The sequence below is a fragment of the Centruroides vittatus genome, unplaced genomic scaffold, assembly GCF_030686945.1.
Source record: "Centruroides vittatus isolate TY-2023 unplaced genomic scaffold, ASM3068694v2 contig_990, whole genome shotgun sequence".
Classification (NCBI taxonomy): domain Eukaryota; kingdom Metazoa; phylum Arthropoda; class Arachnida; order Scorpiones; family Buthidae; genus Centruroides; species Centruroides vittatus.
In genome coordinates, this window is record NW_027122659.1 from 438,619 (window position 1) to 455,964 (window position 17,346).

The window sequence follows — 17,346 nt, forward strand, 5'->3', positions numbered from 1 at the left end:
ATGGTATATATTCCTTTATATAACATTTTCTTTTATAAGGAAAAGATATAAATCATATAAATGTCTCACATCTTTTACTTTTCCAACTATTATATATAACAGACAAAAAGTATCGCAACTGATTGCCATACTTTTTGTCTGTTATATATGACCCTCAGATTTTTATATTTTTGGACTTCGGACCTTGAAATGTTGAGAAATGCAAAAAAATTGTGGTTTTGCCTGTAGATATTGTGTATGTGTGGGGAGGCACAATTTTATTCACCCCGTTTGAGCTTAATAACTCCTGTGCTTTTTCTCGAAAACTTCTGAAATTTTGCAGGGAGGTTTGTTTATTAGAGAGATTGATGCTATTAAATTTTAGTGATTAGTGGAGGGGATGGGGAGATAAAGGAGATTGTGTGTACCTCCATTGAGTCAGACTTAATGACAATTTTACTGGTTATTAGCATTTACAATTTTTTTATAAATCCCATTCCTACTCTCAAAATTAAGCTTTTTGCCATTTTATATTAGTTAAAAATATAAAAAGGTTTTTTAATAAAATATCATAATGGATAGTGTCACCAAATGTTGCCAGGAAAGTTAGGCAACTCGTTGCTGCAGTTTTAAAAATATTCTTTGGGTTGTTTTACAATATTGAGTTATTGGAAATGATGTATAACAGTATTGCACAGAAAAACTGGTGAATATCATGTTTCTTCTGAGACAAATAATCAATTTTTATTCATTAAGAAGTTTCAAAAGCAGACCTGGACTTATTTACATAAATATCTAATAGTACTTAATTTTTCTATATCATGACATAAAAAAACGTTGAAAAAATTATTTCTTGCTAAAAATTTATGCAAGAATTTTAAAAATATTTACTTTAACAATTTTAATTTATTCTTCATTGAATGGAAATTCTTAATTTTTATAACTTAACTAACATTTTTCCTAGCAGGCAATTTACTTTATTACCTAGTACCATATTATTCAAAAAATAACTCATAAAACATTTACCATGTAGACCTTTTTATAATAAAATTTAAGTATGCTTTAATGTATATATATAAATATAATACCATAAACTTTACAAATTTATTACATAAATCTTATTTCAGATCCCATTTCTATTAGAAAAGTAACCAACAGTATTTGAAAGAATCCAAATTGTTTGTTACTTGAAATATGTTTGAGATCAACAAACTAATGATGGAAAAATTGATAAAGTTTGATACAATAAAAGTTTAACCATGAACAGATATTTAAAAGATAAACTCTAATGTAAAATTCCACTTGATGTCTCATACAAAATTCAAAAGTCAACACAAAAGTTTCTAAGATTGTATTTTATAAAATTTTAAATAAAAGCTTACAAATTTATACATAGCAGAATTTATCCCAGGACAAAATTTTAGATAATTGATATGCAAAGTTAGCTGTCTACTACAACAGCTTTCATTACAAATATCAGTTTAACAAAAAACTTATACTAGAGAACTCAATAACATACTAATCTGTAGTCTACAGATAAAATGTAATGATAAAAATAATTTTTATTTTATTTTATCTATTAACTGGCCAGAGGAAATATTTAGCTGGTTAATCAACAAGCTAAATTAAGCATCAAGCTAAATACTTCGTCTGATTCTGATTTCCTGTTCTGTTTTCATATGTATCAAGGTATATATAAATGAATAAAAGTTTTGTACATTTGGATGTAAAACGTTTATATTTCTTAATCTGCCAAGGGGAGTGCCTCATGGTATGACTTTCTAGAACTGGTTTTTATTTAGCTGTTAGACACATGACGAAAACCCAGAAAAGTTCACGTGGCCAACCTGTTGTTCAGGTGTGAACTTATGACTAACTATCAATGTTTGGTGGTTTTATCCACTTACTTTATGTTGTTTTATTTATTTATTTTTTTGTTCAGTGTCAATAGTCAATGATTGCTCCCAGGCATGGCTGTTATAATGAGATCAATATTTAATTTACTCACTAACTTTTGTTGTTAGATAAAAAAGTGAATGATTTTATGTTGAAGAACACACATACTTCCAAAATGAACCATTCAATGCAAAAAGTGTGAATGCTGTAAAATCATTTCCAGAACTTTATGAATCTTTTATATTTAATTTTATTATGATTTTTCTGTTACGTCTATAAATTAATTAATAAAAATACCACCCAAATTGGCATGAAAAGTCAATGTAAAGTTTCTAAGACAGAGTAATTGAAGTTAATGGTGTTGTCTCTAGAGAAGAGCAAGAGAAGTGAATGTTATCTTCTACACAAAAAACATTTTTTTGAGAAAGAATTGATAAAAGTAAAGTGTTGAGGCAGGAAACCTAAATCATATGCTTTGTAGCAATGTGTGAATCAAAGATCTGTACAGTAGTTCATTAGATCCAAGGGGCATTACAAACATTTCTGTATTTATATATATATATATATATTATATATATATAAATGAATAAAAGTTTTGTACATTTGGATGTAAAACGTTTATATTTCTTAATCTGCCAAGGGGAGTGCCTCATGGTATGACTTTCTAGAACTGGTTTTTATATATATATATATATAATATTTTGCATATTAATTTTTACTGTTTCAATTTAAGATTTTTTTTTTTATTTTTTAAAAAGTTTGAAAAATAAATTAAAATTACTATAAGATAACTATATATATTATAATTAAATCACATACATTAACTCACCTTTTACATAAGTGAATCTTGCTTTATCTACAACTTCAACATTTAGTGGTACTTTTGAACATTCATCGAATACTTTAAATTTTGTTTTGGCTATTTAAATGAAAATTTTTTAAAAACTGATTAATCAGACTACATTTCAACTCCAATTAAACCAATTTAAAATCATTTTAATTAAAAATAAAGCAAAGAAAAATAAATTTATATTAAATTTTGTTAAAATAAATACATGCTTTAACAAAATCTGTAGATTTATGATTGAACTGGTGAAATAAATTATAATTTTAAATGTTTAGTTATTCTTAATTTGTTCACATTATGATATAATTATTTTTTAATCTGCTCAGCTAAAATATTTTTTAAAAGATCTCACCTTCATCTTCATAGCCATACAAAGAAACTGGTACAATCACATCATTATTTACTTGTGTTTCCAATATTGTTGGCATAATTTCAAGATCAGCAATGGGTTGAACAGATATCTAATATAAAATATTTGAAAAATCAATATCAATCTGTATTATTATTTAGAGTTATATAGCCTAATAAATAGGATTTAACAATTTGGAGGGCTTATCACACCAAGGCTGACAGAAAAAGGACCTTGAAAAAATTGTTATATCCTATTTATTAGGCCATCTAACTCTATCTAAATTAAAGTCATGGACTAAAAGCATCGTTCATTATTACTGTATTATTATGATTACTTGATATTTTTATCTTGTGTTTAAGTTATTATTCATTTCATATTGTATTTCATGTTTTCATAATTAAAAAATTAAAGATGTCATAATGATAAAATCTAAAATAATTGAGTAATTAAATGAAATCCCCAAAAAATAGAAGCAGGAAAAGACATTTGGGCATTTCATGGATTTCATTCATAAACAGCAGCAATGACAATTACCACCACATCCAATCAAATAATTAAGCTAATTAGCTGGTAAAATAGTATTTAAACAAAATCATTAAAAATAATTAAATACTAAGATTTATATGAAGCTGGTTTTATATAACACGTTATTAAATTAACCATCTTTAAAATAATCAATAAATTTCATAAAAGTGATCTTTAAAAGTTGTTAAATCATACAAATTAAATTAGAAAAATGTTTATATAAAACTTCACTTACTTTAGCCATATTGTGGAGAAATTCATTTTGTGCATCAGCCACAGTAATATTAATTTCTCCTATCTTTCTTATGACTACAGTAGCAATATTACTTCTTTTACCAGATGAATAGCTAATGCTTCCAATATCAGTATCTGTGGAAGACCATTTATAAAACCCACTACCTCCTAAAACCTATAAAGAAAAAATTATACATTCAACAGAATAAAATAATGATGAAATGGTTATCCAATTATTAACATTGTTTTGAAAACTATTTCTTTAGAAATAAATTGCAGTAAATTCTATATCAGTGGTGATGTATTAGAACTTGTGCCCGAAAAATCTTAAAATAATATAAATGAAAATACTTGTATTATTTTTCCATGAATTTTTGTACAAGATATTTTTTATTTTATTGACCGTGTCAATTGAATTATTCCTTAAATTTTTAACGTTTCATTTTCAAAAACATCACAATTATAAATATGAAAACTCTGATGCTTCTGAAGATAAAATGTTTAATATTAATGTTTTTGAAATATTAAAGGACATTCTAATATTCATAGTAAAACTAGTTTAACTACGGAATTAGTTTATCATTTTTATTATTAGTTTATTCTTTGTAATGTAATTTAGTGTTAAAAAACTAATATGTGAAAATTGCTAAAAATTACAATATACTTTCCTAGGTAAGTAACAAAAGGTTGCAGAATTTTCTTATTCAAATTATTTCACTATAAAAATTAAAAATAATTTGAAATATTTCTACTGTTGTGAGACAACTGCAAATGATAGAAAAAAATAGGTATTATTTTTGTAGTTGGTATGTCTGAATTAGCAAAAAAAAAAATAGTGTTATAATCTTACATTATCTAGAAATCAGATCTTATTAAATAATATTTTATCTACTGGTCAGATTAATTAAGTTACCACTAACAAAATATTACTTCAAAGTTCTATATGATTATGTAATTGATTTCCAAAGACCTTAATCAAATTTTACATTTTGATATATCAGTTATATTAGAGATTATAATAAAAATTTTATATTGAGAAAAAAATATGCAGATTCCTACTTTAAAAGAAACTGTATGATTCATCTCAATTGAAGACTCCCAAGGCAAAAGTAACACAGATGGAAAAATTTGCAAACTTTGGTAAATAATATATTGTTGAGAAGTCCGTATTTCTGGCTGAAATTTAACCTTTTCTCCATTCTGAAAAATAAATTATAATATTATAATAAACATTAATTATAAAAAACTTAATATTATATTCATATAAACAAACTTCATCAGCTAACCTGATATACATTAAAGCAATACACCAACCAAAGCCGAATTATCGGGCTATAATAATAATAATAATTTATAAGATAATTTAGTATTAGAGTTAGGCACCATCTCTTGCTAAATTTAATAATCATAATTTTAATTAAATAATTTAAATAATTTAGAACTAACTGGAAGAAAAGAATCAGCCTGGAGCGGGACTCGAACCCGCAACTACCGAAAGTCCTGGTAGCATAATTGGAAATGCATCTGCACGGCAAGGACTTTCGGTAGTTGCGGGTTCGAGTCCCGCTCCGGGCTGATTCTTTTCTTCCAGTTAGTTCTAAATTATTTAAATTATTTAATTAAAATTATGATTATTAAATTTAGTAAGAGATAGTGCCTAACGTCTAACTCTAGTACCAAATTATCTTCTAAATTATTATTATTATTATAGCCGTTTCTAGCTCGATAATTCAGATTTGGTTGGTGTATTGCTTTAATATTATATTCTTACATTTTAAACTGAATTTCTTACAAATGCAAGAAGTATGTATTTTTTTCAAATTTTTGGTTTATTTTAATGGAAACTCTTCATTGCATGTACTTACTTCATTTTTAACTCCAACTAAATGAGCATTAATAAAACCAGATCCAGCAACTGTAGCTTGAACCACATGATATGTACCATTTGGAGATGAATAATTCACATGAAAACTTTTAGATGGAAATTGCACATATGTATAAATATTCTAAAAAATTAAAAGCAAATAATGCATTATATTTTTTACAAATTGTGTACACACACATTATAAATATTTTTAAAGAATATATTTACTAAATTCTTACATCTGATAATGAAATCTGATGATGATAAACATCGAAAAGTTTAACTGTGATAATATATACATTCATTTCATGAAGAGCCCAATTATTTTCTGGCAAAATATGCAGTGCTACATTGAAGGAAAAAAAGTAATTAATAATGTAATATTACACATAATACTGTAAAGTTATGTAGTAAAATAAGTACCGTACATAAAGTAATCTGTAGTTATAATTAATTCGACATCCTGTATTTTTGAAATTAATTGAATTGGAGACTTGCATATATTATTAGTGTTATTATAAAATTTAAAAAATATAATATTAAATATGATCTTATCTGTTAAATTACTTAGTTTACTATTTACTATATTATAACAGTTTTTGTGATCAAGTATATACCATAAAAATACAGTATAATAATGCATAATAATACAGAATTAAAATAAAAAAATAAGAAAGGTTATATAAAATAATTAAATTTGTTGAGATAAAAGATGATCAAAATTTTAAATAAAATAAAAGAATAAAAAAATTGCATTTTAATAAAATTATTATCTAAAATATTTGATGTTATTAAGAAAGAACTGTAGAATTCACAGAACTACAAAATCTTGTGACTAAAATAAGATAAAATTCAATGAAATCAGAAAATAAACTTTAAAATAAGTGATAAATAAATTTTAACTAATATATGAAATGACTAACATTATAAAATCAATAAATGAAGGTTTTTGAGTATTTAAAATAGGAAATAAAGCATTGTAATCATCAAATCATTAAAAGGAAAGTATTAAAATTAGACTAAAATACTATGCTTTTAATGATTTGATGATTACAATGCTTTATTTCCTATTATAAATACTCAAAAACCTAAATAAAATAAACATTCTAAAGCCTAATGTAATGAAACTAAACCAAATGATTGCCATAATTAACAATAATAGTTTGATTTAATCAAAAACCTAAGTGATATTGATAATGTTTACTGAAAGAAAATTAACTGTTTGAAAGAAATTTGTTCTGCTATTTGTTTATATAGTGAATGAAGAATATTATGCATAAGTTTCACATTATATAGTTAAATGACTATTTGATTATATCTTATTTTTAGAAAAAATTGAGGTAATTCCTGTTGCATGATACTGTATAATCTTATTCTACAATAAGAATTAAAAAGTTCTAGTGAACTGTAGGATTGAGAATTAAACTCTCTCTTTTATTCTTTTATTATTTCTACAGACTATACAGATTATTTCTTGCTTTCCAAAATCAAAAAGAAATATAAAATGAAACATTTTAAATTTAGATATAACTGGCATTAAAAGTTAGATCTGAATGGTACAACTGGCAAGTGCACCACATGAAGGTTGTTGGTTCACGGCCTGCTCCGGACTAGTTCTTTTCTTCCAGATGGTTCTAAATTATTTAATAAATTATTAAAATTATAATTATTAATTTAGATAAGAGATAGCACCTAACATCCACCTATCATCACACTATCATCTAGTAAATTACTTAGTATATATCTAATCATCTAATCATTAATAATAGCAGATTTATAGCCTGATTGTTTAAAGCAATCATTTGGTTGAACAATCAATGTATAAAAAAGTATACATAATATTAGAGATATCAGTGAATAGAACTCAGTTGTTTGGTGCAAAAAGTTTTGTTAAATAATCAAATATATATATATATAGTTCAATATATAATATTAAAAAAATAAATATATAATGCTAACAATTTCAGCATTAAAAATGTTTTTTCAGGACAAATGCCTGATTTTCTTCTCCAGAATCCTCAATTTTGGCAGATTTTTTGTTTTATAGAGGATTGTGTTTTTATTAACTCTTCTAGAGAATTGGGAAGAAACAGCACTGTTGTATTGTCATAGATATTTCCCAGAAATAATAATACCTTAACAAAAAAAAAAATGATAGATTGAATTCTTGATGATGAGAATTATAATCATGATCCAAGCCTGCAAAGTACATCATTAATTATGATTTCGAATTTTGCTACAGTTATGGCAAAAAATTCCACTTTATTCAGATTATGTTATGCAATTAGTTTCCAAAAAGCTTGTTTTCATGTTAGATATTTTTCTGACTTATTATAGTATTTCACCTAACAAATCATTCTGGGATCTGTTCTGAGATTTGTTTCCTATTTAGGCATGTTTCTGTTTTGTACAGTGTCTGCTTTAGATATGTTTTATTGTATGATATTAGGATTTAATTTAATTTTACTTAACAGAAAAGTAAGTTAATAAATTAATTAAACATATTATTATTTCATCAATAATTATTGTTGATAATGTCTGTTTGGGTCCATTATTTTTGAAACCATATATGAAACCATACTGTATATAATTTGTCATGATTTATTAAATCTTTTATACAGAGCTATATGAATAGAAGAATTAAAATTAAATTTAATAAAAAACTTTAATAGTAAATTTTAAATAAATAAATATACTTACTCATGTAGCTTGGTTCAACAACATAAATTGAAAGAGCTGAATATAATCTTTTACTTTCTTTGACATCTTAAAAAAATCAAAGTCAAATCATACTTATTACTACAATTACTAACATTATTAAAACGATTCAATAAATTCAAAAAATGAAAAGTAAATTACTTTTTCTTGCAAAACGAACTACAGATTTCCCATTAAGTTTCGCTGTGACATCAAATTTACTTGTAACTTCTATTACGCTTGAATTTCTCACTTTTAACACATAATCATCTGGCAAAGCTGTTACATCTAAATAGAAAAATATAATGCATTTTATTTATTTTAATTTATAAATACAATGAACTCCTATACAACATGCAGAATACATTTTATGTTATAAGAAGCAGAGTTTTATGAACCACATGTGTTATGTATGAATTGTGAGATTTGAGACCAAACTCACAGTTTATACATAACACATGGTTTGCATAATGCAGAACATATCCTATGTGTTATATTAATACATGGTTTACTGTAATGTACAATTAAAAAAACTTTTTTTAATAATCTTATAGCTTAAAATACCAACAAAAATCAAGTTAAATATTTTGTAGTGTAGTAACTAGAATAAAAGAGCACTGATTTCTACTGGAAGAGATTAGAAGGGTAGTGAAATTGTATGGAAAAATGTTTTAACTTAAATGGAATTTATCTTAAAAAATAAAATATTGATATTTTGTTAATTTCTTTAATAATAAAAATGCCTAAGTCTTTATTGTATATTGTAATCACGTTCTCAAAATTATCAATATTAATAATAATTAATATCAAAATAAATACACAAAAATCTGCAAATTATTATTAATAAAAAATAAATATCAGTATTTACATATTTAATGAATATTACTTTTATTGTAACTATATAATACTCTTCATATACAGTAGAGCGTCGATAAGTGGAACGTCGGTAAGTGGAGTGGCCGGAAAGTGGAACGATTTTCAGTCAGACTGTGTTGTGCTGAATCGAATGTTTTTGATACTAAATTTACTTCTAAAGTATAATTTTCATGTTTTTTATAATCTTTAATATATTTATTTTGTTTGTACAAAATGCAGAAATAATTTTTAACGATACGATAGCCTCGATGATTATTATAAAAATTTTCGTTAGGCTTAAAATCGACGAAAATTCAACACGAAGTGACACGCAACAGAGAAAAATTCAACAAAAAGCGATACGCAACGGGGAAAAATTTGAACATCGGACAGGTTAATGTATTTTTTCGTACAAAGTCGGAAACTGGAACAAATCATTAACTGGAAGGACCCCAGTCCCCAATTGGTTCCACTTATCGACGCTCTACTGTACTTTATACTGCAATAAATTCATTATATTATTTATTTAAAAACATAATTATTATATTAAAGTCAGATATCATGCAAATCTGATTCCAAAGATTAAGATTGTCTTATTTTTATATTTTAGCCTTTTTTTATAGTTAAATTTGAAAGTGAAAAGTGTTATAGTTTTATATAGTATTAAAAATGAAATTTTCATAATACAATATTAATTAAAAAACATTTCAAAAATATAATTACCAAAAGGTTTTCCTTCTCTTATAATTTCAGCCACAAGTTTACATTTAGTTCCAGGGAGAAGATATAAAATTTGCTTTTTGAATCTAATATTACTTTTTATTACAATTTCTCTTTCTTCAGTTTTTATATCCTGTAATTAATTAAATTACAATATTATATTTAAATAAAAAGACTTTAATATTACAATCTTTATTAACATATAAAAACAATCCTTTTATTTTTATATGTTAATAATAATGTCCAATAGATTGTTTTTATATTGGAATTATATGTATGACAGTTGTCATTTTTCTATTTTAAGAGTTCCATTTTGTTAAGATGCATTGTGGGGGTCTGACATTGTCCTCCTAATGATACATAAGATACCTAAATACATAGGAAAACAGCTAATGCTAATAATATCACCTTGGTATCTCAACGCAACACAACAATCTTCAAAATCCTAAGGAATGATTTTAAAAAAACCACATAATCTGCAATTCTGCCTTGGGGATCTACTCCATCCCAATAGATGACCAACGTTTTGAATCAAAACTGGTCTATGTGGGTGCCACTGGACATAATTTACAACAATGACTCAGGGAACATAAGTACGCAATTGAGAAAAATCACATGACACTGGCAGCTTATGCACAAAATCAGGACATACAAGCAGAGCTGTAACTAGGATATGGCCAATGTGGCCCCCGCCCTAGGTGCCGATTTAATAAAGGTGCCAACGAGGTTTCGGAATAATATATATTCGAATTAATAACACAAAAAACTTTTATATTTATATTTATATTGTATTTATGATCTGTAATTTCTACGAACATATATTTCAAAAATAAACCACCATTTTTATTGTTATTGAAATATATAAATTCTTTCTTTCTTTATCCTCGCCTTTTTCCATGTTTATATGGGTCGGCGTTTCCTTCTCTAATGCGTTTCTTCCATTTTTCTCTATCAAGGGCTTCTTCTCTTTAAGTCCCCTCTGGTTTAAGTCTTCTTCCACCTTCTCTCACCTTATAAAAGGAAAGAGGAAAATGTATATATTTCAATTTGTTAACAATTATAACAAATTGAAATATATAAATATGGATATATTTTATCAACAATAGTTTACTTCCGAGAACCTCTTTGCAGTAAATACAACTGCACGTATTTATTTATATTGTTACGATAGTTTCAGTGTTTACATTGCATGTGCATTGCACTATTAACAAAAGAACAAAAGGCCAAGTATCATATTTAAGTCCAAAAATCCAAAACGAATTTATTTCTTTACTAGCATCTAAAGTTAGAAACAAAATTATATATAATATAAAGACAGCAAAATATTTTAGCATAATAATTGATAGTACTCCTGATATATCTCATAATTTATGAACAAGTATGCCAGATTATCAGATATGTCAAAATTGAAAATGAAATGGTAACTATCGAAGAAAGATTTGTTGATTTTGTACTATCAAAATATAAAACAGGACAAGAACTTGCAATTGAAGTTTTGGATAAGTTAAAAAATGATGGTATAATAATGATTAAAAACATAAGAGGACAAGGGTACGATAACAGAGCAAACATGGCCAGAATACATTGATATAATGGCATGCAAGTGCATACAGCATTATTAAACAATTTTGCCAAATTTGTTCCTTGTGCTGTGCATTCACTTAATTTAATTGGAGGGCACGCAGCAAGCATTACCATGAAGATGGTTTCATTTTTTGGAATAATCTAGAAATTGTTTAATTTTTTGCTTCTTTTACCCAAAGATGGGAAAAAATTACAACATTACTAAAGACAACACTTAAAGGACATAGCGGCACGAGATGGTGCTCTAAATCACATTCAGTAGATGGAAGTTTTATAGATTACTCCCCATGGAATTTCGGGACTTTGAGTCTGAGCTCAGGGGACTGAGATGAGTTCAACGGTACCCTCGTAGAATGCATTGTTAAAGGCAAGAAATCGTAAATATGATAACTTTCTTATTTTTCGTCTCGTTCTGGCCCCCTGAGTTCAGATATATACTCAAAGTCCCGAAATTCCATGGGAGTAATCTATACGACAGCCGTAAGTCATTTGAAATATCAAATTAACGAAGTTATAGAAGTCCTTAAAGAAATATCAAAATATTCTTTATTTGGAGATGGTGTCGCTACAGCTAGAATTATTATTGGACATATTGAATCATACAATTTTTGGTACCTCAATCTGGTCCCAAAGGATGTATGGTATTATATTACTTTTTTGTTCTTTGGGAGCTTGTTTCTTCAAAATCCATCGTATCTTTTTGCAATATTTCCTTTCCAGGGTATTCTTTACTCATTCCGTTAGCCTCACTGCCCTACTGTTGATTTGTTTTAACCATTATGGATTTCTCTGGTAGACTGTGTTTTCCAATTCAATGCACTCCTTTAAGATTCCATATTTTTTGTTTTTTATCAGCCTAATTGATCTACGTAAACATGCCTCTTGGAACTTTTTCTTTAACGCACCACACTCTGCTGGTATGCTAATCCTGTGTATGGACATCAGAATTACCTTTTTCTCTGCACATTTCTTAAGGAACTTCAACTTGCAGTTAGTCCTAACTAGTTTCAACACAATCTTTCTGTATAAATTATACTCATTGACCAATGCCGCCATTGAAACTATCCTCACTTCCTCAGCAGTTTACTTACAACTAAATTAAACACCAGAACTCTTGCTGAGCCTACTGCAATTTAATATTGAAATGCTTTCAGCCTATTTTTATATGCCATCCTCAGGAAATTATAGTTTCACAACTGAACACAAAGCTTTCGAATACTCGTGAAATTTAAAGTTTTCGAAAATTTTTAAAAATTATTACATTATAGGCCATCCTCAGGAACTATAATTTCCTGAGGATAGCCTATAAAAATAGGCTGACAGCATTTGAATATTAAATTGCAGTAAGTTCAGCAAGTGTTCTGGTGTTTAATTTAGTTGTAAGTAAACCGCTGAGGAAGTGAGGATCATACAATTTTATTTTTACATTAATTATGTGGGAAAATATTTTAGCCAAAATAAATGTTGTAAATAACCAGTTACAGAATAAATCACAAGACATTTTTCGCTCTTCTGAATTATTAAATGGACTAGTATCTTTTTTCAACATTTTAGAAATAATCGGTATGATATTATCATGTTGGAATGCAAACAAAAATGTGAAGAGTTGGGAATTGATTCAATACCCAAGATGAAGCGAAAATGCAAAAGAAAATTGTTACCTGGAGAAACAGAAGAAGGAACTATACTTTCAAGTCAGGATGAATTAAAACATTTGTTTCATGAAGTTGTTGACAATATTTTATCCCAACTAGGTGATCAATTTTAAAATATGCGTTCGATATCATCGATTTTTGATTTTTTAAATGGAAAAAATTTGGTTACCATGCCATTAGTAGACTTAAAAAAGCTGTAGCGGACTGTTGCATTGTATATAGTGCAATTGGATGCTTTTAAAGTCAAACAAAAATAATATTTAAAAATTTGATATCTTTACATCATTTACAAATATTACAGGGAATGGTTAAGTGGGATCTCTGTATTGCATTAAGGATAATGCTTACTCTGCCTGTGACTGCTGCTTAAGGTGAGAGAAGTTTCAGTAAATTAAAAATCATTAAGAACTATTTACGTTCCACAATGTCCCAAGACAGATTGAGTAGTTTAAATTTATTATCTGTAGAAAATGATATTTTTAAAGAAACTGATTTTGAGGACATTACAGATGAATTTGCAAATCTGAAGGCGAGAAAAGTTCATCTTGTACTTAATTTTGTGATTGTTATTCAAAAGATATTAGTTAATATTGTGAACGTTCATCAATCTGATATGTTAATTATAAACTTTTATTTTATGTTTATTACTAAGTAATTATTATTTTTGTTTTGTTACCAGTAACATACTAATAAATGTCAAAATTAAATATTTATTTAATTTTGACATTTAAAAGTGATATTAACTCCATAACAACGTTGATAAGCAGCAGTATGTACTGTACATTGGAGTCATTTGCCTGTGTAACAAAGTGAAATCAAGGATAGTCAAAAAAAGATTATTTATAAAGATATATTTTAAATTATTTACCGTATATATAGTTGAAAAATATATTGAATGTCATTAGATAATTTTTTTTAGAATAGCATTTTTTTAATAACAAAAATTAAAAAGGCGCCATTTTTGTTCTTGGCCATAGGCGTCCAAAATCCTAGTTATGGCTCTGCATACAAGTAAAGTGAGAGCAAGCAAAAATCATCAGACCCACATCCAATATACATACTATAGGTTATCTAGAAAAATTAGAAATTTACAAGTCTCGCAAAAAAATCAAAATGCATCAACCTTAGAAATGCAGACAATCTGTCTAATGAATGGTGGTTCATTAACAAAATTTAATTACTTAGTTGTTTTGATTAACGAATATTTATTCATGAATTTTTATTTTATTAATTTTACATGTACTTGTTATTTATTTATTGTATTTATTTATTTGTGTATTTTATTATTTTTAACATAACGTCCTTAAATTCAAATGCTTATTCTTTTGAATTTATACTTATGTTCGTTTAAATTTGTATTTACGTTCTTTTATTCTTCTACTCTATTATGTTCTGTAATAGAGGAAGATCTGTGAATTTGATAGAAAACATTCTTAATTTTTATTAAATTTGTTGCTGGATTTATAAAGGTATAAGTTTTTTATGAACTATATCTCCAGTTATTTTTGAATTTCATGGAAATTTAAGTACATTAAAACAAACCATAACACTTGGTTGTTGTATCATTGTACTGACTAAAATTGTATGTTTTATGATAGTTTTATTGACCATTGCATAGCATCACCTCTAAGAGCAGTGTGGTAATTTTTTTTTGTAATTGTCAAATTTGTTTTATTCTGTTTTAAAATTTACTTGCACTGTATTGCTTCATTATTTTATTTCTAATCTTAAAAAAACATAAATCATTGATTTTAGTTAATCTGTATAGATAGTCTCCCTAATTTTCAAATGTACAATTATAACTTAATTAAACAAATACAATTCAGAAAAGCTGTTCCAGAATTTTTTGTTCCAATCTGTAATTGTGGGAAGACATATAAAACACCAAACCAGTTGTAAAAATCTAATATATTTATGAGTTTTTGTATATTGGACTTTCACAACTGGTTTTGGTGTTTTATGTGTGTTTCTAACTAAATACTACCAATTTAATGAAGTTATTGTCATAATGGTGAAATCTGATAATGGAAGATAGTATCCTGAAAATGTTTAATTCGAAAATAAAAACAAATCAGTTAGATTCCTTAACAGGGAAAAACTTTCCACTTTGAATAAAGCATTGACTGATTGACAATTGTATAATTTTGTATAAGTAATTTTAATATGAATTTTACAAGTATGAAAACTGATAAACAAGAGAATTTGAAAATATAGATATAATAATATTTGTTTATAATAAATCATTTTTAAAATTCAAATCATTTTAAACACAATATATTTTTATCATCACTGTTTTAAAATAATTAATTAATTATATAACTTATTCATGGACTAAAACAGTAAGTAGAGAAATTTAAAATTACTTAACAATAATGATTTAAATAACTTATGAATAGTGTTAATGTCAAATAATTAATTCAACAAAAGAATAGAATATAATCACATTCACTTTTGTCTAATTTGCATAGTTGACTAGTTAAATTCTATTAATTTATTTATGAAAAATTAAACTTTACTTTTGTAACTATATATCTTATATTAAATATTCCACAGTTTTTAAGATAAAAAAATCTTAAAAACTGCGGCATACAGAAATACATACGGCATAAATTGGATTTTTTGGTCGAACAAAAATCTTTCCTATTCCTATTTCTCTTCCCCGAATTAAAACTGATGATCCTCTAGAATTTAATTTTTCCCAGTAAAATGATGATAATCCATAGTTATAGGAAGAATCAACAAAATTTAAAAATCTGTTGAATAAAAGTCATTATTTAAATATTAGTTCTTTTGTTTTTAAAAATATTTTGCATTTGTTTATGCTTGAATTCAATATTCAATAAATATTAAATTATTTTGCTATATGAATATTAATTTAAAATGAAATTTAATAATAGATTAATAAAAAATTTGAAAAAAAATATCAATGTGGAACTTTACAGAAAATTCTTTAAAATAAACTGCAGTAATAAATTTCTAATAAAAGTAAATATTTAATATTTGGCAATAAAGATTTTAAGATTATCTGATCTTGATTAAAATCAAATTATAATAATATAAACTTCAATATTTTTACCAAATAGCAGAATTTATATTAAATATATTTCATGAAAAGAATTACTATTATTTACAGATGAATTTTCAGTTAGATTGAAGCAAAAGGTATCCAGCTAAAAAAGGTCTTAAGAAGTGAGATCACACTTGCCCCACCGGTCAGGGAAAATTTCCCTCCGTCAGTTGTCCCTACACTCTTGTCATGGGTATGCATATTTGCAGGCTAACAAAACCATTTTAGCATTTTTAATGTTGCTTTTTCTCATAGATGGAATGTATTATGGTGAATTAAAGTAATTCGTTTTGTTAATATCTATGAATGCCTGCATGTTTCTTAATAAAGTTGTTCTTAAACGAAGCAAATAGCCAGAAATAAAAAATTGTTCGTGACTTAAACTGTTGATCGTAAGTAATTTTTTTAATATCAGTCGATTCAGCGTGTCAAATTACATCTAGATATATCTATGTCTATTTGTTAATATCAAGTTTAAGACCTTTTTTTAGCTGGAAGCTGGATACCTTTTGCTTCAGTCTAACCTATTTTTTAGACCACGAATGAAAAATAATAAACAGATTAGCTAGATTTCTAGCCATTATGTTTGTGTTTTATTCAAATAAGTAAATTTAATAAATAAATATTTTATTAATCATTTAAATTTAAAAACAAGTTATGAGATTTCTCATTTATAATAAATTTCATTTGACTACTAATAGACTTAATAGTCAAATCATTCTAAAAATATTAAGTAATCTGATAAATCAATGTGTACTATATCGAACAAAAAGTTGCAGTCACCCATCATTTTCTAAACTGACATAAGAAAATAAGATAAATAAAGCATGTGTTAGTTCTTTCAAAGAAATTTTACACATTATCATATTAATAAATTTATAAAGTAACTTCATAGAAAATTTAATTGGCTGAACATACTACATTGGAATTAAAATGATGAATGACCAAAATTTTGTCAGGTACAGTACATATACTACATATTGATAAACATGGATATGTACAGTACATATTTATAGCTCTTGTATTTTTTCAGTTTTAAAAAGTTTGGGAGAACTTCGATAAAGTAACTAA

At 26.1% G+C, this 17,346-nt stretch overlaps 1 protein-coding gene across 1 annotated transcript in view; it reads right to left on the reverse strand.

Annotated features, from left to right (window-relative positions):
- Positions 1-17,346, reverse strand: part of LOC136986101 (nuclear pore membrane glycoprotein 210-like) — a 42,792-nt gene that overhangs the window by 15,622 nt on the left and 9,824 nt on the right. The window contains exons 5-14 of the mRNA XM_067283566.1: positions 15,811-15,961; positions 9,973-10,102; positions 8,557-8,682; positions 8,398-8,463; positions 5,937-6,043; positions 5,699-5,839; positions 4,893-5,033; positions 3,835-4,008; positions 3,075-3,183; positions 2,705-2,794 (exon numbers count right to left, since the gene is read on the reverse strand). Coding sequence (XP_067139667.1) covers positions 2,705-2,794; positions 3,075-3,183; positions 3,835-4,008; positions 4,893-5,033; positions 5,699-5,839; positions 5,937-6,043; positions 8,398-8,463; positions 8,557-8,682; positions 9,973-10,102; positions 15,811-15,961 — 1,235 coding nt within the window. The remainder of the gene's footprint in view (positions 1-2,704; positions 2,795-3,074; positions 3,184-3,834; positions 4,009-4,892; positions 5,034-5,698; positions 5,840-5,936; positions 6,044-8,397; positions 8,464-8,556; positions 8,683-9,972; positions 10,103-15,810; positions 15,962-17,346) is intronic.